Source organism: Perca flavescens, chromosome 17 (assembly GCF_004354835.1).
Source record: "Perca flavescens isolate YP-PL-M2 chromosome 17, PFLA_1.0, whole genome shotgun sequence".
Lineage (NCBI taxonomy): Eukaryota > Metazoa > Chordata > Actinopteri > Perciformes > Percidae > Perca > Perca flavescens.
This window is the reverse complement of record NC_041347.1, coordinates 9,660,873-9,683,136: the sequence shown is the minus strand read 5'-3', so window position 1 is coordinate 9,683,136 and position 22,264 is coordinate 9,660,873. Positions and strand designations below refer to the sequence as shown.

General features: G+C 43.7%; 1 protein-coding gene across 5 annotated transcripts in view; it reads right to left on the bottom strand.

Annotated features, from left to right (window-relative positions):
* Positions 1–914: 914 nt before the first annotated feature.
* ltbp1 (latent transforming growth factor beta binding protein 1) overlaps positions 915–22,264 on the bottom strand; it is a 239,834-nt gene continuing 218,484 nt past the window's right edge. For 4 of the 5 annotated variants that reach the window (XM_028602867.1, XM_028602869.1, XM_028602870.1 and 1 more), the window contains 9 exons: positions 16,701–16,838; positions 15,497–15,658; positions 14,714–14,803; positions 9,813–9,941; positions 9,595–9,735; positions 8,490–8,666; positions 6,161–6,304; positions 3,649–3,798; positions 915–3,553 (listed from right to left, as the gene is read on the bottom strand). In XM_028602867.1, the coding sequence (XP_028458668.1) occupies positions 3,366–3,553; positions 3,649–3,798; positions 6,161–6,304; positions 8,490–8,666; positions 9,595–9,735; positions 9,813–9,941; positions 14,714–14,803; positions 15,497–15,658; positions 16,701–16,838 (1,319 nt within the window). In that variant the 3' untranslated portion in view covers positions 915–3,365. The remainder of the gene's footprint in view (positions 3,554–3,648; positions 3,799–6,160; positions 6,305–8,489; positions 8,667–9,594; positions 9,736–9,812; positions 9,942–14,713; positions 14,804–15,496; positions 15,659–16,700; positions 16,839–22,264) is intronic. The other variant, XM_028602868.1, reaches the window with a different exon arrangement.

Here is a 22,264-nt window from a genome sequence, read left to right as displayed (position 1 = left end):
GCTCGCAAGCTTTGTAGGGGGCGCTAGCCTATGCCCAAAACCCTTAAAATACGTAGATTTTCGCCAGACTTGATGCGACGGCCAGTTTTGGTGAGTTTTTGAGTATGTTAAGCCCCTCAAAAAGGCAATTAATTTGCTGTAATAATAATTCCTTCAGTTTCAATAGGGCCTTCGCTGCTGTTGGCGCTCGGGCCCTAAATAAAATGGGTCTTTACTTTGGCAGAAGCTAAAAGCCACTGACAATGAAACATTGAAGCTGGTTGCTGCTGTTCCTGCTCTTCCTGGTTATGTTGCTTTCTCTTTTGGTTTGTTTATGTGGTTTGTTTATCTTTATGCTTTGCATGCACCTTTCCGTCACGCATACACACATCATTACACATGCTCACTTACTCTACTGACTGTACTGACAACCCCACTCCACACCTTAATAATCCTTCAATTTGGTCTTATGTTAAACTTTAACATGGTGTTTTTCCTCTTTGCCGTGGCCTAAGAGCAGGGTCATAACACTTCCCTAAAATATAAAACAGGGCTTTTGCTTGTCAGAGCATATAGGCACAAGACTGGATGTATCATTTAACGTTACCAAATTTTATAGGTTGAATTACTATTATGCTAATTTAACTAACTTCAGCTATATCAACAATAACAGTCTGTAGTTTGGAAATACTAGGATTGCCACTGTTTCTTATAAATCAACATGTGATTAGCATAGTCAGCTAATGACAATCAGTTGTAATGGTGGTTTGTGTGTGTGTGTGTGTGTGTGTGTTAGAGCTTTTCACATCTTAAAAGTACAGCCCATAACATTCTGACTCTGTGACGATGAAGGCCCAGTGCCAGACCCCACGGTTCTCTGGTGGAAAAAGTACTGCCAATGCATCATGTAAACAGTAAAAAATGACCAGCCAATGCACAGATATCACAATTTGTGGTTTATTACCAATGGGTTTAATGTACAGTGTAATATGAATTCATAGAAAAAGTTATTTATTCATGTACAAATTACAAATACATCAGCTGTTTTCTCCACTCGGCTTAAATGTACAATGTAAAGTTTCTTCTCTCCCATCGCTGTCCCATAGCAGCTTTACAACTTGGCAAGACTTTGCTGTAAAACACAGATAACTGAAGTATGAAAAATAAAACACATTTCAGTCTTCTCAACATGTGTCTAAAGAAGGAAGAAGGGAAGGAATACCAGGAAACAAAGTCTCTTGGTAAGACGCATGAATCCTGGAATTGTCCTATGTCCCAGAAAACAAGTAATTTTATGACCGCATTTTACCATTCTTACAACACAAAGACAAAATCCCACAAAAGTGTGGATAATACATGATTAGGTGATGCTTTAGTGTTGAAACAAGCTTTTCTTTATGGCAGACAGAGGCATGGCAACGGAGGAAGAGAGGGAGCAGACAGTTGGCCTCTTCACAGAATTAAATATCCACAATCAGTTAGACTGGGTAGAAAATAACAATTGGATCCCCCAGCACAAGTCCATAGGGTTTGTCGATACGTTAAATGAGCAAAACGACCTCTTATAACACACATACAACGCCACTTCAAAAGAAAATAAGGAACAGACTTGGAAAAGCAACAGACAAAACACATTTTATACAATTCTGTTTCTATCCCACACATAGTAGATTAAGTTGAATCTTCATCTCAAGTAAATTACTGTTTGTTTCATGTAGTTAGATTTCTGATACAGTGCAGAATATATGGGCTTTGATTAAGTACTGTGTGTGTGTGTGTGTGTGTGTGTGTGTGTGTTTGTTGTATTTCTATACTTTACGGACCAAGTGTCTACTAAGTGGTTTTAAATAGTGATGAAGCCCTTGAAGACACACTAGTCGATCCACACATCTTAGGTTAAGGTGAGAGTTCAATTAAGCATTTACCATTGTTTTAATGTTAACAATTAAAATTATAATTTGAAATGCATACACCATAATTAAACATTACTATAAATTACTCATCAGGGATTCCATCAAATATTGAGCTATGTGAAAAAAAACACTGATTATTATTTATTCTGACAATACATCATACATGTAGGGAATTGATGGGTTAGTTATAGGGGGGGGTCCACCCTAGCAGTGGGGCTAATGTCAGCTGGTGATGACTCCGGACATGTCTCAGCTGGTGGATAGATGTCCAGATGGTGAATTGTACTGAATCTGGTGTTCCACTAGTGCCATAAACAGGTTGACATTTGTTATTTTTATTAAACAACTTTTTGATGGATTGCAGCAATATTTGTTTCAGACATCTGTGTTTTCCAGAGGATGAATTGTAATAAATGTGATGCTTTGATTTTTCATCCAGTGCCATAATCAGGTCAAATGATATACTTTGGTTTATGACTTAATACCTCCAGAACTAATGACAGTCAGCTGGTATTAAATGTATTGTGCTAATTAGCAAATGCTAGCATGCAAACACTATAAACTAAGATAGTCAACAACCCAATTATTATACCTGCATGTGGCTGTAGACTCATGTCCAAAATCACTCCCTATTTACTCCCTGGCTCATTACATGTACCCACGAGTGTCTGAATGTTATACATAATGCCTTAAAACTTCCTGTTGGAATGAAAAAAGCTGTCCATGGCATGTACCCAACGTTTTGCTAAACATGGCTGTATTAAGAGATCTGCCATTCCGCCTTGTTGCATATATTTGACATGACATTTTCCATCTTACTCCTAGAAAGAACACAACTAAGCATATCCCAAAATGACAAACTATTCCTTTAACCAAAGAAACCAGAGCATGTTGCAATGTTGACAGTGAAGTCTGTGAGAATTCATTAAAAAGATACTGTTATGCTTTCTACAAAATTAGGCTTTAAAATTGGGAGTACTTTATAATATTACAAATGTTTTATTTTTAAAATGTCTGCATTGGAAAACTACTAAAATGATGAAGGACCCAAAGTAACATAATTATTGTAGATAATAGATTGTAGATAGAACAGAGGGGGAATGCAGGAAGTGAGAAAAAATACATGACACTGGTAAATGGCAGATGTGGATTTGGATTAGTTTTTAAATGATTCAAATCAGAACAGGGCATGTTCTTTTGGTTTGATTTAGATGTTGGACAAAAATGATACAAATATATTTAACTGGTATACTCCCTGATTGTGTTATTTGACCACCACATCTCTACCTTTCCTCCAGGTGTCTTCTGACTAAGAGGTGTTTTTGGATTGGGAGTGCTGCTCGACACTTAAACCAAACCAGGGAGCTTTAAGGTTAGTGTTGAGGATTTTGCAGTGGCTGAATGTCAGTGGACGTCCTCACAAGTATAGTGATACAAGCTTGTGCGTGTGGTTATAGTGTCTCTTGTCGCCCCCTAGTGTCCGTCCATGCTCCCTGTGTGTGTTGCTGTTTGGTGTGTTGCTGGGGCCACACAGTAGTTGGGTTTGTCAGAGGCAGCAAAGCCTGGCAGACACACACACTGATAGGAGCCCACTGTGTTGATGCACTTAGCATTTTTACACAATGACATCCGGTTGTTTAGCTCTGAACACTCGTTCACATCTGTGGACAGAGGATGGACAAAAATGACATCAAACATGACAGATATTTTAAAGTTAGTGTTTCTGTGTTTTAAATGTGTGTTACTGCCCTCATACCAATGCAGGCCATGCGGGACAGGTCCAGGGTGTATCCATCAAAGCAGTCGCAGGTGTAACCCTCCTGAACCCGGACACACCGACCGTTCTCACAGCCATTCAGTATCCCACACTCTTCTGCTCGCAAACCCTCAAAGGCCTTGAATGGAGCTGTAGCACAAAAGGACAAAACTACTCCAGAACTGTTCTGAGAACATCACATTTTTTAAGTTCAGTATCAAAGTAATCCATTGGTAGTTGTCGGTACATCCATGGGTACATTGGAAACAGGAACTGCTTATGGCTAATTAGGGATTCTTTTAACTGTGGCATTATACTTTCTGTTTTCATGTAATATATGGCTTTATCCTAAGGAATTACTATTCCTTAGGATAAAGCCATATATTACATGAACCTTGTTTTTATGAACTGATGTACCACTGGCCTCAGCTGGAAGTCCTCAGTTTCTTATCATACATAAATCCAAGCATGCCCCAAAAATCTGCTTTCAAATTTTGAGCACACTAATGTATTCTATGAGCCGCTCTCAATCTAGTATTTGTCCACTGTGAGACATCAGAAGCAAAGGTTTTCTTTCCAGCTGAGGCTTCAGCCACTGCGGGATTTGGATATCTGTTTAAAGGAGTTCATTCTAACATGTTGTTAGTTTTATTGTCACAAGATGGCAGCAAAGCGCTGTGAAATGAGAACATACGTTAGTGTTTGTCCTTAGAGAAGCTGAACCTGCATATTTATAATACCGAATTACACATTTGTCTTCACTTCCAGCAGTTTGTAGAACTCATAACTGTCAAACCAACTGCACATGCCCAGTATAATACACACTCAGATGCCCGTTCATCAGATGTGCACCTGTGCTGTATGACGTTAGCATGTTCAGGGTTTTTTTAGAGAGGTGTTGATTCACATGTATAACCATTTTGGAGGCTGCAGTTTGTGCTGCTGTGTTACTGAGAAGTAATTGGAATATTCTGTCCACACCATTTATATCAATGAAGGTAGATGAACCCCCGACCACACATCCTTTGTATTTTTGTATTTATTATAAGGATCCCCATTAGCTGACGCCTAGATGACCAGCTAGTCTTCCTGGGGTCCAAAACAACATTTAATCAGACAATATTAAAACATTTCATAACATATATACTGAAAAGAAAAGAAATTAAACAAAAACATATATATATGTGTAACAATATCTGCTTACAAAACTTAATAACAGAAGAAAAATTAAAATTAAACATGTTTTAAGCAGCAATTCTTAGTAATAAATACATGTTCAACAACAGGGCCCCTTTACTAGGTTATAAATGAGATATAAAGGGTGACAGTCAGCTTCATTGAGGCCCACCATGGAGCAGCAGCTTCTCTTTATGGTCAAAAGTGGTTGCCACACTTTGAAACATGTATTTGTGCACCCACGCAGTGTATGCTTAATCTTTTCAAATTAACTGAAATGGAGAACATCTCTGATCCACGTCTGCAAGGATGGGGGGGCAAGCTGACTTCCAACAAAGTAGTAATAGCCATAAAGCTAATAGTGTCAAGAAAGCCACAAGGTCTGCTTCACTTTCAGGCAGGGCCACTGGGCTTGGCTTGTAATACTGCTGGAGAAACGGCGCCTGAAGAGCAGCTGATGATGTTTGAAAGATATTGGACCAATAGTTGTGAATAGACGGGCAGGCCCAAAACATATGAATAAGAGAAGCAGGAGCTTGTTGACACCTGCCCTGACAGCTGACAAGCTGAGTTTTTGTGGTTATGCGTATGTGTTGTAATGTTGTAGCTTATTTAATGTCATCAACCTGCTAGCGACTGCACCTGCATGGCTAAATCTGACACATTTACATGTTGGACTTTGTGCTCATGTTGATTGATGTGCGTTGTCCCTTTTAAATAAAGAAATGTAAAAAAAATATATATAAATGTTATCTATTTGGGATACCAAATTTAGCTGGTAACTTTTAGGGGGAGAAGCAAAGACTTTCAATGTTAAAATCATTAAATGACTTCATGACAAATTGTTTTATTTTTAGACAAATTAAATGGTCACAATGGCTTGTTAATCACACTATTTCATAATGAAAGCGTTGATAGTTTGAGTTTAATAAAGCATTGATATCAGCCACATGCGCTCCAATAATTGTTCCACCGTATTCTCCATTGTTCATTATGGTAGTAACTGGTTATACCTCAGACCAGGAAGGGTTGTTCAGACTAATCTCTGTTCTCCTCAGGTCACTTTAAAATGATCTAGATAAAAGAAGAAACTAAATAAAAATCTTTTGGTTGAGCTGGTCACAACCAGTGACATGGAGTCACAAGTAGACATGCCTTCATTAAGGTTGGACTGCTACCTGAAAAAACTCTATATGTATACTTCCCAATTCTTTACCTTGGCCCCATTACTAGCAAGAACTTTGTAAAGACCTGATTAAGGTCTAGTGGCATTAAAACCCTGTGTTTCAGTGCTATTCCTCTGTTAATAAATGATTCATAATAGACAAATACTCACGCTCCTCATCGTAAAAAGGCAGGACAGGATCAGGTAATGGTGAATAGTCTGGGCTCACTTCATATTCATGGACAGGGCCAGCAACAAGGGCGTCATGACCGTATGCCCGCCGCCCGCCAAGGTTACACATGGACGCATAATCTTCTGAGAAAGACACAGAGAAAGAAAAGATAAGAAACGTCAGGAGCTGCCAGGTTCTGCCTTAATGAATAGGTGTGAGAACCCAGAGATGACCAGTCCACTCATTAATCAGTGGTTCCACAGACTGGAAATTAGGGCTGGGCGATATGGAGAAAATCAAATATCACGATATGTAAATAAAGATGGGCATAAATATATAATATATATAAGATAAATATCGGTTCCTCATGGAGGGAATTTTTAGAGAAGCAGCAATATCAATGCACAGGAATAGATCTGATGCATACTGCTTATTTTCAACAGTCACAGTTACCATTAGGGCTGTATCCGTTAGTTTGTAGCTTTAATGTAACTCATAACGTTGACATTGAAATTCTAAATTACTTTTGATTGCTGGTTTAATGGTGAATTAAAGGGAAACTTTGGCGATTTTTAACCAAATTTGTCAACTGACAGCTGACATCTGGTCACAGCCAATGACACTGCTTGCCATACTGACCATACGCTGCAACCTTTTCATGTCTAGGCTGCATGTTTCCAAAAACACAGATCAGACTAAAGGACAGGATGCTCTGAAGGACAGCCTTGTGGAATCACAATCACAATCAGCCATCATTTTTTAACCCAGACACCTACTCATGTGAAGACTAGGCAATGCCATGCTGTTAAATGTTGGTCTTGGTGCCTGTTACCACTGATGATGTAGCCTAAGGCAATTATTTAGGTTAACGTAAAATATGTGTATCAGAAGCGACAGAACTATGATTGGTCTTGGATGGGCTAGGCCCACCTGATCCAGCAGCTATTGCTAACTGTCAGAAAACAGATGGATAAGACTGTGAAGAGACAGGGAGGCCGATGATACAATTTAATTAATTAATGAAATGAAAATGTATTATTCATTTTGTTAAACTCATCACATAATACACAAGTACAACACTCACAAGTACAACATTCATTATTTGTGACGTTTTCATTTTAATGTTGGCAGTATTGATGTAAATCAAATTAGAGTTGTATCAATAAAATTATAGGTTTGTCTTACATCAAGTACAACCAATTGGTTCTTTGATTAAATTATTTCTTTTCATTATTGGCAGTCCTGGACTTATTAAAATCAAAATTACAAAGGCTTCGTTGCTTTGTGGGAGAGACCAGGACATCATAGATGTGTCTGATGATAAAGCTCAGCCTATTTGTCTACCTGCTCCACAGCTCGCTCAATGTGAATTTCCTCTTCTCAATGCCCTCCTACTTTGTCCAGTAGCCCTGTCTGGCCTGTGATATGGATTTGAGGCATCTGGCTGTGGGCGCACCTCTTGTGTCACTATGGTCCAACGAGCACTGTTGTTGATTTGTTTGAGGCCACTGACTGTATCCTGCTGTTATTCCAGTTCCATTGAGTTATTCCAGTTGCTGGGTGTCTTTGAGGTCAGCATTGTACCACCCTCTGAGGCTCTTGATGTGCTTATCAGGATTGTTGGGATTTGTTTGTCACTGATATGTAATTGACAGTTTGCCTTTGATAACGGAGATGCGCGATACTTGCTTGATTTGTCCTCCATTCTTGCCCACTTGATGTTTTCCTGGAGTTTTTTTTAGCAGGCGTCTGATGCATGGCTTTGTTGTTATGGTAGTCATGTCATCCATGTACGCCCTTATTGGTGGAAGCCCAACTCCTACACACTTACTCAGGGACATGACTCGCCTGAACTTGCTGTGAGTCTTGTGGAGAGGCGCTAACAGATTAAAAGTTGCCCTTGACATCATGACATTTTGGAGGAAATCTGTTTCAGTGTAGACATTCCACTCTGCATCCACACACATGGACACGGACACACATACCGCAAATAAAAATTATAAAACATGTTGCTCTCTTTCTCATCTGTTGTCCTGGCTTCCATTGCACATCCACTTTCTTCTCTGAAAGCGTAAAGACTGGCCTCCATGTTTACTTCTGTACTACAGCTGCTGCGTGCCACGTCTTTGTCACTGTTCTTTAGCGCATTCAGAACTGTGAGTAGTTCACGTTGGAATCTCAATATTGCCCACATTTAAAAAATTAAGTGAACAGCCAAACAAAACCCAGATGTGAGCGAGAAGTCAGAATGGAGCACTAAGGCTTGCAGTGTGACGTACATTCCAAAGATGAGAGCAGTGTGTGTATGTTGTTGTGTGCAGTGTGTACCAGTGTTCCTGAAGGGGCACAGGGCACACTCCATGCCCCAGGCCTCGCCGTGCAGACAGCAGCACTCTGTGTACGTGGTCTTCCTGTCGGAACCCAGTGGCCGCGTGCACGTCATGCTCTGTGTCACCGTCTGCCAGCAGATCCCTTGGTAGTCCGTCTGCTCCGCCTCATGTTGCTCTGCAATCACACACGTGTGTACACACGCACGCACACACACACACACACACACACACACACACACACACACACAAATACACGTGCACACACACACACACACACACACACACACAACACACACACACACACACACACACATTTCTTTATTACTCTCTTTTTCTCTTTCGCTTTCACTCTCTATTTTAATTCAATGGGATCTGAAACTATAAATGAAACTGAAACTGAAATCATTCTTTCTAAACTTCACTCAGTATTTTGATGTCAGGAATATGATTTACTTTATTGACAATAGCTCAGGAAAATGTCCAGCCCAAGGAACTGAGCTTTCTTTCTGTTTTACTGGCAATGGTTTTAGACAACGGAACATTCCAGAGCCAACTGTAAGGAAACACTATCTTACTTCTGAGCTTTTAAATGACACTGCTGCACTCTTTTTACCTGCCTCTAGTGATTGTATTGTAGATAGTTTTAACAGCCAACTCAGATCAACACTTGATGCAGAGGCACCACTAATCTAACACCACCCTGGAGAAACCAAAAACAGCCTTTTATCATTTGATGAACATTGGCAGAGTGCGTCCATTTCTCTCTCTCGCCAACACACGTGTGCGTGTGTGTGTGTGTGTGTGTGTGTGTGTGTAAAACGTTTTAGCTGTGTTTGGGTACGAGAGCATCATGAGGCTTGCTGGATTCATACTCTGCAAACATTGCCGTACATAGCCTGAGAGTTAGCACTGCCAGAGAACATACATCAGGGCTAACTATTTCATTTAACTATTCATGATTTGTTAATAATTTGTTAATAATTTGTTTTTTGAAAAGAAATGGCTTAAATATCATAAAGACTTGACAATACTGAAAGTTTCAAATTCAAGAATTTCCTGGAGGGACATTTATACAATGCATGCGAGATGAAAGCCTTTCTTACCAGCTGCCTCAGGAATGAAGACACAGCGGTTACTGCTGGGCTCCAGCACCATGGGATGGGTACAGAAACACATGTACGAGCCATCTGTGTTCAGACACTGTCCACCAGCACACAGAGACTCATCCACACACTCATCCATGTCTACAGGACAGGAAGCAAAGCACACATTTAATACACAACACACACACACACACACACACACACACACACACACACACCTGTGCACTGCAGATTTGCAGCGTCATAGTCCTGTCCCGTCTTACAGTAACACTCGTAGCTGCCCACAGTGTCCAGACAGAAGCCTCCTTTACACACCTCCTGGCCAAACAGAGTACACTCATCTGCATCTGCAAACAGCCAGAGAGAAGAACAGAGTGTCAGAGGAGCCCTCTGTTAGATAACAACATGAGAACAGGGTGAGGCAGGACACATCAGGATGTTCTCGGGTCTTTCCCAAAGCTTCTGACCAGGCAATGATCCATCCATCCATCCATCTTCGTCCGCTTATCCGGTGTCGGGTCGCTGGGGGAGCAGCTCCAGCAGGGGACCCCAAACTTCCCTTTCCCGAGCAACATTAACCAGCTCCGACTGGGGGATCCCGAGGCGTTCCCAGGCCAGGTTGGAGATATAATCCCTCCACCTAGTCCTGGGTCTTCCCCGAGGCCTCCTCCCAGCTGGACGTGCCTGGAACACCTCCCTAGGGAGGCGCCCAGGGGGCATCCTTACCAGATGCCCGAACCACCTCAACTGGCTCCTTTCGACGCAAAGGAGCAGCGGCTCTACTCCGAGCTCCTCACAGATGGCTGAGCTTCTCACCCTATCTCTAAGGGAGACGCCAGCCACCCTCCTGAGGAAACCCATTTCGGCCGCTTGTACCCTGGATCTCGTTCTTTCAGTCATGACCCAGCCTTCATGACCATAGGTGAGGGTAGGAACGAAAACTGACCGGTAGATCGAGAGCTTTGCCTTCTGGCTTAGCTCTCTTTTCGTCACAACGGTGCGATAGATTGAATGCAATACCGCACCCGCTGCGCCGATTCTCCGACCAATCTCCCGCTCCATTGTCCCCTCACTCGCGAACAAAACCCCAAGGTACTTGAACTCCTTCACTTGGGGTAAGGACTCATTCCCTACCTGGAGAAGGCATTCCATCGGTTTCCTGCTGAGAACCATGGCCTCAGATTTAGAGGTGCTGATCCTCATCCCAACCGCTTCACACTCGGTTGCAAACCGATCCAGTGAGTGCTGAAGGTCGCAGGCCGATGATGCCATCAGGACCACATCATCTGCAAAGAGCAGCGATGAGATCCCCAGCCCACCAAACTGCAACCCCTCCCCACCCCGACTACACCTCGATATCCTGTCCATAAATATTACAAACAGGATTGGTGACAAAGCGCAGCCCTGGCGGAGGCCAACCCTCACCTGAAACGAGTCCGACTTACTACCGAGAACCCGGACACAGCTCTCACTTTGGTCATACAGAGATTGGATGGCCCTGAGTAGAGACCCCCTCACCCCATACTCCCGCAGCACCTCCCACAGTATCTCCCGGGGGACCCGGTCATACGCCTTCTCCAAATCCACAAAACACATGTAGACTGGTTGGGCATACTCCCAGGCTCCCTCCAGGATCCTTGCGAGAGTAAAGAGCTGGTCCGTTGTTCCACGACCAGGACGGAATCCGCATTGTTCCTCCTCAACCCGAGGTTCGACTATCGGCCGAACCCTCCTTTCCAGCACCTTGGAGTAGACTTTACCAGGGAGGCTGAGAAGTGTGATACCCCTATAATTGGCACACACCCTCTGGTCCCCCTTTTTAAAAAGGGGGAACCACCACCCCAGTCTGCCACTCCTTTGGCACCGTCCCAGACTTCCACGCAATGTTGAAGAGGCGTGTCAACCAGGACAGCCCCTCCACACCCAGAGCCTTGAGCATTTCTGGACGGATCTCATCAATCCCCGGGGCTTTGCCACTGTGTAGTTGTTTGACTACATCAGTGACTTCCGCCTGGGAAATTGACGGCAATCCCCCGTTATCCTCCAGCTCTGCCTCTAACATAGAGGGAGTATTAGTCGGATTCAGGAGTTCCTCAAAGTGCTCCTTCCACCGCCCTATTACCTCCTCAGTTGAGGTCAACAGTGTCCCATCCTTACTGTACACAGCTTGGATGGTTCCCCGCTTCCCCCTCCTGAGGTGGCGAACAGTTTTCCAGAAGCACTTTGGTGCCGACCAAAAGTCCTTCTCCATGTCTTCTCCAAACTTCTCCCACACCCGCTGCTTTGCCTCTTTCACGGCAGAGGCTGCAGCCCTTCGGGCCCTTCGGTACCCTGCAACTGCCTCCGGAGTCCTGCGGGATAACATATCCCGGAAAGACTCCTTCTTCAGTCGGACGGCTTCCCTGACCACCGGTGTCCACCACGGTGTTCGTGGGTTACCGCCCCTTGAGGCACCTAAGACCCTAAGACCACAGCTCCTCGCCGCAGCTTCAGCAATGGAAACTTTGAACATTGTCCACTCGGGTTCAATGACCCCAGCCGCCACAGGGATGCACGAAAAGCTCCGCCGGAGGTGTGAGTTGAAAGTCTGTCGGACAGGGGCCTCCTCCAGACGTTCCCAATTTACCCGTACTACACGTTTGGGCTTACCAGGTCTGTCCAGAGTCTTCCCCACCCCTGACCCAACTCACCACCAGATGGTGATCGGTTGACAGCTCTGCCCCTCTCTTCACCCGAGTGTCCAAAACATACGGCCTCAGATCAGATGAAACGATTATGAAATCGATCATTGACCTTCGGCCTAGGGTGCTCTGGTACCAGGTACACTTATGAGCATCCCTATGTTCGAACATGGTGTTCGTTATAGACAATCCATGACTAGCACAGAAGTCCAACAACAAACAACCACTCTGGTTTAGATCAGGAGGCCGTTCCTCCCAATCACGCCTCTCAGGTGTCTCCATCATTGCCCACGTGTGCGTTGAAGTCCCCCAGCAGAACAATGGAGTCCCCCACTGGAGCCCCATGCAGGACTCCAGTCAAGTTCTCCAAGAAGGCCAAATACTCCAAACTCCTGTTTGGTGCATATGCACAAACAACAGTCAGAGTTTTCCCCCCCACAACCCGCAGGCGTAGGGAGGCGACCCTCTCGTCCACCGGGGTAAACTCCAACACAGCGGCGCTCAGCCGGGGGCTTGTGAGTATCCCCACACCCGCCCGGCGCCTCACACCCTGGGCAACTCCGGAGAAGAAAAGAGTCCAACCCCTATCCAGGAGTATGGTTCCAGAACCAGGTAAGCCCCACCAGATCTAACTGGTAGCGCTCCACCTCCCGCACCAGTTCCGGTTCCTTCCCCCACAGAGAGGTGACGTTCCACGTCCCCAGAGCCAGCGTCTGCCGCCCGGGTCTGGTCCGTTGAGGCCCCTGACCTTCACTGCCACCCATGTGGCATCGCACCCGACCCCAACGGTTCCTCCCACAGGTGGTGGGCCCATGGCTTCTGACCAGGCAATGATGTGTCAGAAATTTACTAATGATATTTAAATCATTAGATGTCCATCCATCTTTGTCCGCTTATCCGGGGTCGGGTCCCAGGGGCAACAGCTCCAGCAGGGGACCCCAAACTTCCCTTTCCCAAGCCACATTAACCAGCTCCGACTGGTGGATCCCGAGGTGTTTCAAGGCCAGGTTGGATTCCTCCACCTAGTCCTGGGTTTCCCCGAGGCTTCCTCCCAGTTGAACGTGCCTGGAACACCTCCCTAGGGAGGCGCCCAGGGGGCATCCTTACCAGATGCCCGAACCACCTCAACTGGCTCCTTTCAGCGCAAAAGAGTAGCGGCTCTACTCCGAGCTCCTCACGGATGACTGAGCTTCTCACCCTATCTCTAAGGGAGACGCCAGCCACCCTCCTGAGGAAACCCATTTCGGCCACTTGTACCCTGGATTTCGTTCTTTCGGTCATGACCCAACCTTCATGACCATAGGTGAGGGTAGGAACGAAAATTCACCGGTAGATCGAGAGCTTTGCCTTCTGGCTCAGCTCTCTTTTCGTCACAACAGTGCAATAAATTAAATGTAATACCGCACCCGCTGTGCCGATTCTCCGACCAATCTCCCACTCCATTGTCTCCTCACTCGCGAACAAAATGCCAAGGTATTTAAACTCCTTCACTTGGGGTAAGGACTCATTCCCTAACTGGAGTAGGCACTCCATCGGTTTCCTGCTGAGAACCATGGCCTCAGATTTAGAGGTGCTGATCCTCATCCCAGCTGCTTCACACTCGGCTGCGAACCCATTCAATTCAATTAAATTCAATTTTATTGATAGTATCAAATCATAACAAGAGTTATCTCGAGACACTTTATAGATAGAGTAGGTCTAGACCACACTCTATAATTTACAAAGCCCCAACAATTCTAATAATTCCCCCAAGAGCAAGCAGTGTGAAAAACTCCCTATTAGGAAGAAACCTCGGACAGACCCAGGCTCTTGGTAGGCGGTGTCTGACGGTACCGGTTGGGGATGTGATGAACAGTGGCGATAATAGTCAAATTAATAATGGAACAGTGACTTCAAATGGTAGTCGTAGTAGTTCATGTCATATCAGTGCGCTGCAGGGCGTTACAGGATGTAGCGTGGCCCAGCAGAGCATGGATGGACGTAACAGGAAGCAGCAGCGTTCAGCAGGATGACACTGCAGGGCACCGCAGAGCTTAGCAGGGAGTGCAGCAGAACCACGGCAACAGCTGCAACCAAGATCTTGGTGCCAACATACTCCAAGGAAATATGCTGGGTGAAAAAACATAAGGACTCCAGGGAGGAAACGCCTCAGTGCTAGGTTAGTAACAAGCATTTCTGGGATGGGATGCACACAAATGGAAAGGGAGAGGAGAGAGCAGCTCAGTGTGCTGGTCGGGTTACAGAAGAGGCTGATGCCCAAACCCTGATGTCATTTCTCATTTATCTTGGCTGGAGTTGCAACAGAAGAAAATGGCATAGAAAGCTCAGGAGATGACTCACAGCACATGTAATAGGTCAAGGTACAACTATGTGAGGGAGAACTATGAAACCCTATGGATGGTGTTGAGTTGTGTAATGTAGGAGGAGCTCAGTCTTACCCTTGTAGCTGTCAGCTGTGGTCACTCCGTATAGGAAGTCTCCGTTGGGAATAACTCCTCTTCCAGACGGACACATCTGATCAAACTGGTCTGAATGGAGCCGATATGGAGCGTTGGAGGTTAAGAGTCCATTGAGCAATGAGGTATGAGCATTTGCATACCTACAGTACATATACTGTAGGAACACTTTATTAGGTACACTTCACTGTAAAGGCCAACAGAGCGCTTAAGTTCCTGCTCACTTATTAAAATGGGTAAGATTTATTTTAAGATATATATTACTATGTGTCATAGTAGCTGCTTCCTGACATTTTGTTACTGGAACACCAGTTTACCTAGAATAACAAAAACTGAATGATGTCCAATCAGCAATAATGTTTCACTTAGAGCAGTGTGCAGTTCTCTAAGAACCAGCTGAAGCCAATAAAGGGAACTCTGACTGAGGCTGGACCATAATGCATTGCATAATAGTCTAGTCTTGGCAACATGAAGGTTTTAAGAGCCTGGGCTGAGTGTGACTTCTAGCAGTATGCACAGTGACAGTGAATCAGTCAGAATCAGATTTAGTGAATTTACATACAGTACAAAGCAAAGGGCTGTGGTGCTGTTAAAAGCTGCACACTTCTTTAAATGAACTCAACACAGGAGCTCCTGCTCTCTAGCTTCATCATACAACTATAGTATACTAATGTGTTGAAATGATGCTTTTAAAATCCCGTGGCATACTGTGTAACTGAAACATAGCCAAAGTTGTGTCTCTGTGTGGTATTGTCAGGTCCTCACCTGTGCCATTGACAGGACAGGGGTACACCTCACAGTTGTCCCCCCAGCCGGCTCCTAGAGTGCAGCAGCACTCCTGCAGGGTGACATGGCTGGTCAGCACACTCTCACACAGGTTTTTGTCATTCAGACGGTAGTAGCACTCCTTATGCTCCACTGATGACACTGAAAGATGAATAAAGGAATTACAATGGTTGAGCTGAGTGGTCACTCATACCTGACCTCCTGTTCATAGTGTTGAAGGCACCGGTGAAGAGCCCATTCATTTCTGCTTCAAAGCCAGATGAAATGAAAGGTTCTCTATGTTGGCTTTATGCTAATTGTAAATGTAAATCGAACCAAGGATCTAACCACCAACCTTCCAATCGGTCCGCTCCACCACCTGAGCCACAGCCTCCTCCACTGCTTACCTGTAAGTGGTGGTCTAAACTACATCCTAGATTGTCTTACTTTGTTCTGCCATTTGTTCTATTGTTCTTTGAGAAGATACTGCCAGGAAAAAACTGATTCTTTTGTTTGCATAAAGCATCATACCTCCACAGTTGTGTCTGGATTTGATTATGGAGTAATGTACACTTTTGTGAGTGCAGTTTAATATGCATGTGTCTGGTTGAAGCACATTTATTGTTGTTTATATCAGATCATTTGCTGGTCTTCTTTAGCAATAACAAGAAAATGAACTGAATTTGTCCTTATAGAAGCAAATATGGACTTCAGTTGTAAATCTTTCCCAGAGGAGACTTGGTGAGGACACTAAAGGACCATTGGCCATTGGTAGCACCAACCCCTTTAAGGGCAGATTCCTCACAGTCCAGGGTGTGCCTGCAAAGTCCTACATGGCACTGTGAACTCTGGAAACACTGACAAGGACTTTTCAATGCAAAATGAAATGTTTATAATTGATGTGTTATGTTTATTGAACATATATAAAATGTAGGAAGTTTGTTTTAAAGTTCTGATTTTGATGCAAGGACCACACTTTATTGGCGTAACTCTCCTTCCTCCTCTCTAACAACTCACGTGTTTGTGATGCAGAATCTTGAGGTATTAATGATTATTATATATTGTGGTATCATTTAATGCATTATGCTTCACTATCTACGGTTTAAAGATTGTGTACCTCACTTTACTGACTTGTATGGAGAAACAGCAGTATAATGAAGCAGTTATTCAGCCTGCTGTGCTCAGAAAGCTGCAGATGGGTTACCTGTGGGAACGGGCTCACACTTGGCGATCATGACGTTATAGTCCTGGCCACTGGGACATACGCAGAGGAAGGAACCATCAGCGTTCACACATTGAGCCTCTCCACACACACTGCTCAGCAGCTCACACTCGTTCACATCTGCAAAGCAGGACCAGAAGAAGAAACTAACAATCAAGGCCTACTAGGATTGTGCTTTATCAAGTGTGTACAAAAGGTGGGCAAGTTCAGCAGCTGTTGCAAACAGGATGAAACAAAACAATGATATATATATATGATAAATATATACATATGTAAGTATGTATATATATGTATATGTAAATATATACATATGTATGTATGTATGTATGTATGTATGTATGTATATATATATATATATATATATATATATATATATATATATATATATATAGACATAAGAGGCTTTATTGTCATTGCACTACTGTCGTACTGTAGTATCACAACAAAATTGTGTTTCTTTAAAAAAAAATATTAAAGCTGCAAGCAGCATTGGACGGGCCCTCGCACAGTCGCAAGGAGCGGCGTCCGCCAGTGACCCTGACGAGCGCCGCTCCTTGCGACTGTACATTTGTGCAGCACTCAGACACTGCAAATCGTGACCAATGAAAAGGAAACTCTCTGCTGAGTTCAACGATACCTCACATAAGACTCTACGTCATATAGTTCATTAGGTATGATAGGGGGCATGGCCAAAGCATGGGGGGCAGGCCAAACCATGACCAATGAAAACTGAATTCTCTGTTGAGTTCAATGATACCTCACACAATAGTGTACAATAAATGGGTCATTAGTTATTAATGAGGGCGTGGCTTAATCATATGGGGCGGGGCAAATCATCACCGATGAAAAGGGAACTCTATGCTGATGTCAATGATACCTCACACAAGACTCCACCTTAAATGGGTCACCAGTTAAGGAAGGGGGCGTGGCTTAAACATAGGGGGCAGGCCAAACCATGACCAATGACAAACAAACTCTCCGCTATGACCAATATTCAATATTAGCCTGTATATGTCCTCAGGCCTGGACCCTTGTTGATTGTGGGTAATTTCAAGCAGATATGACCAGCGGTTAAATTGGGCCGGGGCTCTCAGGGGCTCAGCCCCGGCACATAAGCCTGCTCGTTTGGGTACGGATGTGCCTGCTTGCAGTCAGTTGGCTACTGGAAATATGTCACGGAGAGCCCCACTTGGTTGCCATGTGTGTGTGTGTGTGTGTGTGTGTGTGTGTGTGTGTGTGTGTGTTGTAGTAGTAAAGAGAGAGAATGGGAGAAGGAAGTTTGTGTGAGGTGGAACTGGTCACCACAGACCCAAATCTTGTCAGCTGTTGCTATTGTCATATGCTGCACTGTCCCTTCATGTGGCACATTATGTTTGGCACATTGTATGGGTCACTTCTTATATCATAACAAGGTAATACAATGTGTATCATCAGGTGATGACTGATAAACAGTTATGTAAATGCTAAATGCCTTAATACCTGTTGATACTACAACAATGCAAAGTATAGGCTCTTATACTCAATTTCTCCATTTCTTTGCACAAAACTCTCCAGAAAGTGCCATTTAATGGTTTATATTTTATAGAGTTGGATTCTTAAACTCTGAAAGGTTTCGAGCCAATTGGACAATGTACACTCAAGTTACACCCATTTCCTGTTTGATGGCGAAACGCACAAAAATGGCCGCCCCGCCAAGGTCATGCCCTCTGACGAAAAGTTTTTCTTTTAATAACTTTTCATCTTTAACGTCTTAAGATGGCACAGACCAAATTTGAAGTTAATTGGATGAAATCTCTAGGAGGAGTTCATTAAAGTACGACATGTGGAAATGGCACATAATCACACTAATTTCGAATTTTCAATTCAAAATGGCAGACTTCCTGTTGGGTTTAGGGTATGGCTCCAATGACGTTTGTTGTACGTCTTGACATGTTACATATGTCTACCAAGTTTCGTGAGTCTACTCAATTTCTTTTAACTTTGTAGGGGTTACGTATTTTTAACTTAAAATACGTACATTTTCACCAGGATTGATGTGACTGCCAATTTTGGGTTTTTGAGTATGTTAAGCCCCTCAAAAAGGCAATTCATTCGCCGTAATAATAATTCCTTCAGTTTCAGTAGGGCCTTCGCCGCTGTCGGTGCTCGGGCCCTAATTAAAAACACAACAAAACTAAACACTAAAAATGTAAGAAACAATTTAAATTTAAAGTTACATAAGAGCAAGAAGTGGACACGTCCCAGTAAAAGTGCAACCTTGACAAACATACATAGAATAGGGACACGCATGGCTGCCAAGCGCTGCTAAATGCAACAAAGTGCCGTAAAGTGCTGAAAAATGCTCTCTCTCTCGCTCTCTTGCTCCCTTTCTCCCTTTCTCTTTCTGTCTCTCCATGTGTTTGGTGGTCATCCAACAACATCCCCCACCACCTCCAGCCTGGCCACTCCCACCTGTGTGTGTGTGTGTGTGTGTATGAAGCACTCAGAGACAGTCACATTGGCATCATATCAGCTGGCTGGAAGATCTCACTCTAAAAGCCATACACTGAAGACGAGCCTCAGAGATTCCTCTCTCCAAAGATGACAGTTAGCTGACTGTTGGCTATCAGACCTGTGCTTTGTTATTAGGCTATTCCTCACTGTTGCTGATGTAGTCTGTGCAACATGGGTCAGCGGCTCTTTGCAATGATGTGATATTTCTTTTTGTCTTTTCATGCTGAACAGGATGGCCATTCCCGTTCTAATTAGGGGTCCAAGCCCGAGGGGGCATGGGAACCGCGTAATGCAAGGCAACGCAGTTCACATCTCCAGCGGAGCTGTGGAAACCTATTGTTTTTCTAAGGATTATTATTATTCTTCTCCGCCTAAAACTCAGACTACAGCCTAAACCGTACATGGTGGGCGGTTGCCATTTTCAGGACTGGTCCAAAACTCCGCAAAGACCTCAGGCGCAAACATTGACCCATTTCAAACACTAGGTGGCGCTATAGCAGAAAAAAACGTGTTTTGCCCTATAACTCCCACACCGTACACATGACATTCTAAAACCATACATCTACGCGTTCCCTGGATCCAACTGAATCACGTGATATAGGACACGCCCATTTCCGCCTAGACTTTTATGCATAAAAAATTCACGATTTTATCAAAAATCTACTTTTTCGAACTACTCCTAGACCGTGCAACCGATCTGCACAAAACGTGGACCGTGGCATCTTCAGATTGACCTGACAAAAATTTGTAAACTTTAGATTCTTCTTTAACATGACCCTCTGGAGGTCCCCCACGCGTTTTACGAAAATTGGTCACTAGGGGGGGCGCTACAATTACAAAAGGTTTATATCTCATGAACGGCTCATCTGATTTATACAAAATTTGATGGGTACCATCAAGGTCCAATCCTGAGGCCAACCCTAGAGTTGGGTACTGAGGGGTCAAAGTGGGCGTGGCCTATGGGACCCAAGTCTAGATATACCACTTACACTAATGTGAAGAACTTTAAATTCACAGGGTAGATGGACAATAGGCCCTGGACCACACCTAACAAAAATTACACGTGGACAACTAGGTGGCGCTATAATGTTTATTTGTCATTAAATACACAATACACATCGCACATTAGAAATTCTTACATGGTCGTGTTCCTTGAAACATCCTGAATTAATTGATATAGGCCATGCCCATTTCTGCTTAAAAGTTTTTTCGCAATATCGCGCAATGCGCAAAACCAACTTTTTCGAACTCGTCCTAGCCCGTGTGACCGATTTGCACAAAACCTTGTAGATGACACCTCCAGATAGACCTGACCAAAAGTTGTACAAAGAATTTTGCTAAGTTAAAGTATGCGCATTTGACGACCAAACAAATTTTCATTGCTAGCCACCACACGCATATCATATCATATCTCGGTCAAATTAAATGTTATCAGCAAAGAGCTTGTGATCCTTGTTAAATATCCCACCACGATGCTCTGTACCAGATTTGGCGAAGATCAGCCTTTAGGGGGCACTATAAGCAACATTTATTTGTTTTGGCCAATAACTCAATGCATTTAAATGGGAAATTTGCAAATGCAATATCTCTGCCACAGTAAAAGCAATCAACACAAAACTTGTGGCGCTCATTCGGCATGGCGCTCTGAGGCTCTGTACCAAATTACGTGAAGATCGGCCATTAGGGGGCGCTATAGTTAACATATACCAGTTTGGGCCAATTAACCCCTTCTGAGGTCAAGCATGTTGTATACAACGCCAAACGGAACTTCTGATTCATAACTTTATAACTTCATAATTATAAATAGTCAAAACTTAGGGTCTTTTGGCGCTAAAAGCTAACAGTTGCCCCTTTCTGCTGATGGTCTTTTTGTCTTCCTAGCCCTTACAGAAGTCCAGAGTTTTTCGGGTCTTTGTGAAATTAATCCATATTGTTACATCCAAGATTGTTACACTGTGTGTAAGAAATGTTAATAGTTTATCCTTTATGAGTTATAATGTTCAATATGTTTATTTTTGCACTGGATGACTCCAAATATGTAGAACTGCAAATGTGTTGCTCGTTCGGCATGCCGCTCTGAGGATTTGTACCAAATTTGGCAAAGATCGGCCATTTGGGGTCGCTATAATCAACGTATAAAACTTTTGCCCTGTTAACTTAATGGAATATTTGCAATGGGAATGTATCACAGACCTTGCAGCTCACACTTCTCAATATTTACTGATGTTTATCTCCTACTGTTACGTTTTGTTACGCCTGCTCCCCTGGTTTTCTACAATAAACAAACTTCTTAACCCACCTGACAAAGTTTCTACAACCTTCAGAGTGGACAAATGTAACTCTTTTCTCCCACTTTTTTAATACAAAATCAATAGCATTCATAGGCGCCGATACCGTGCAATTAAACATTGCAGTTGGTGCTGAGTGGAGCGTCTGTCACAGTGTGATTGGTTATGTTGGTGTCATTGATTCTTAATTTCCCACAAAGCTGATCGCGTTTACGTGCCACTTAATCTTTTCATCTCCAATCCGATCTGTATTGGTGAGAAGTGGCGCTGTCCTGAGTTGAAAGCCTACTTTACGGCTTTATTATCGAGTTAAAAGGCGCGTGTGTTCGTGTCAGGCACAGTCCATATCCTAAGGTTTTGAAATGCAAACAATTTTCGACAACTTCTTTTTTTTTTAAAAGGGCTTGTGCCTGTGAGCACCCACAGACAAAAAAATAAATCTGCGCCTATGACACCATTTACAACAACCTGACCACCTCCACTCCTCCTTCAACCACCACACCTGCCTACTCCCCTCTCCCTCTCAGTAACTCTCTCATTTCTCTCTGCTGTCCCCTGTGGTCATAGGGTTTAGGAAGTTTGTTTATTGTAGATAATTGTTAAAGGTAGTCTGTATACATGGAGATGAACTGTTAACCACAACGTTTGCAACAGGAATGTACCGCAGACGTTGCGGCTCACGCCTCTCAATATTCACCAATTTTGTCCCCCGCCCCCCAACGTAATGCTTTAGGTCCTGCTTTGGCGCAGCTCCCCAGGGCGTCG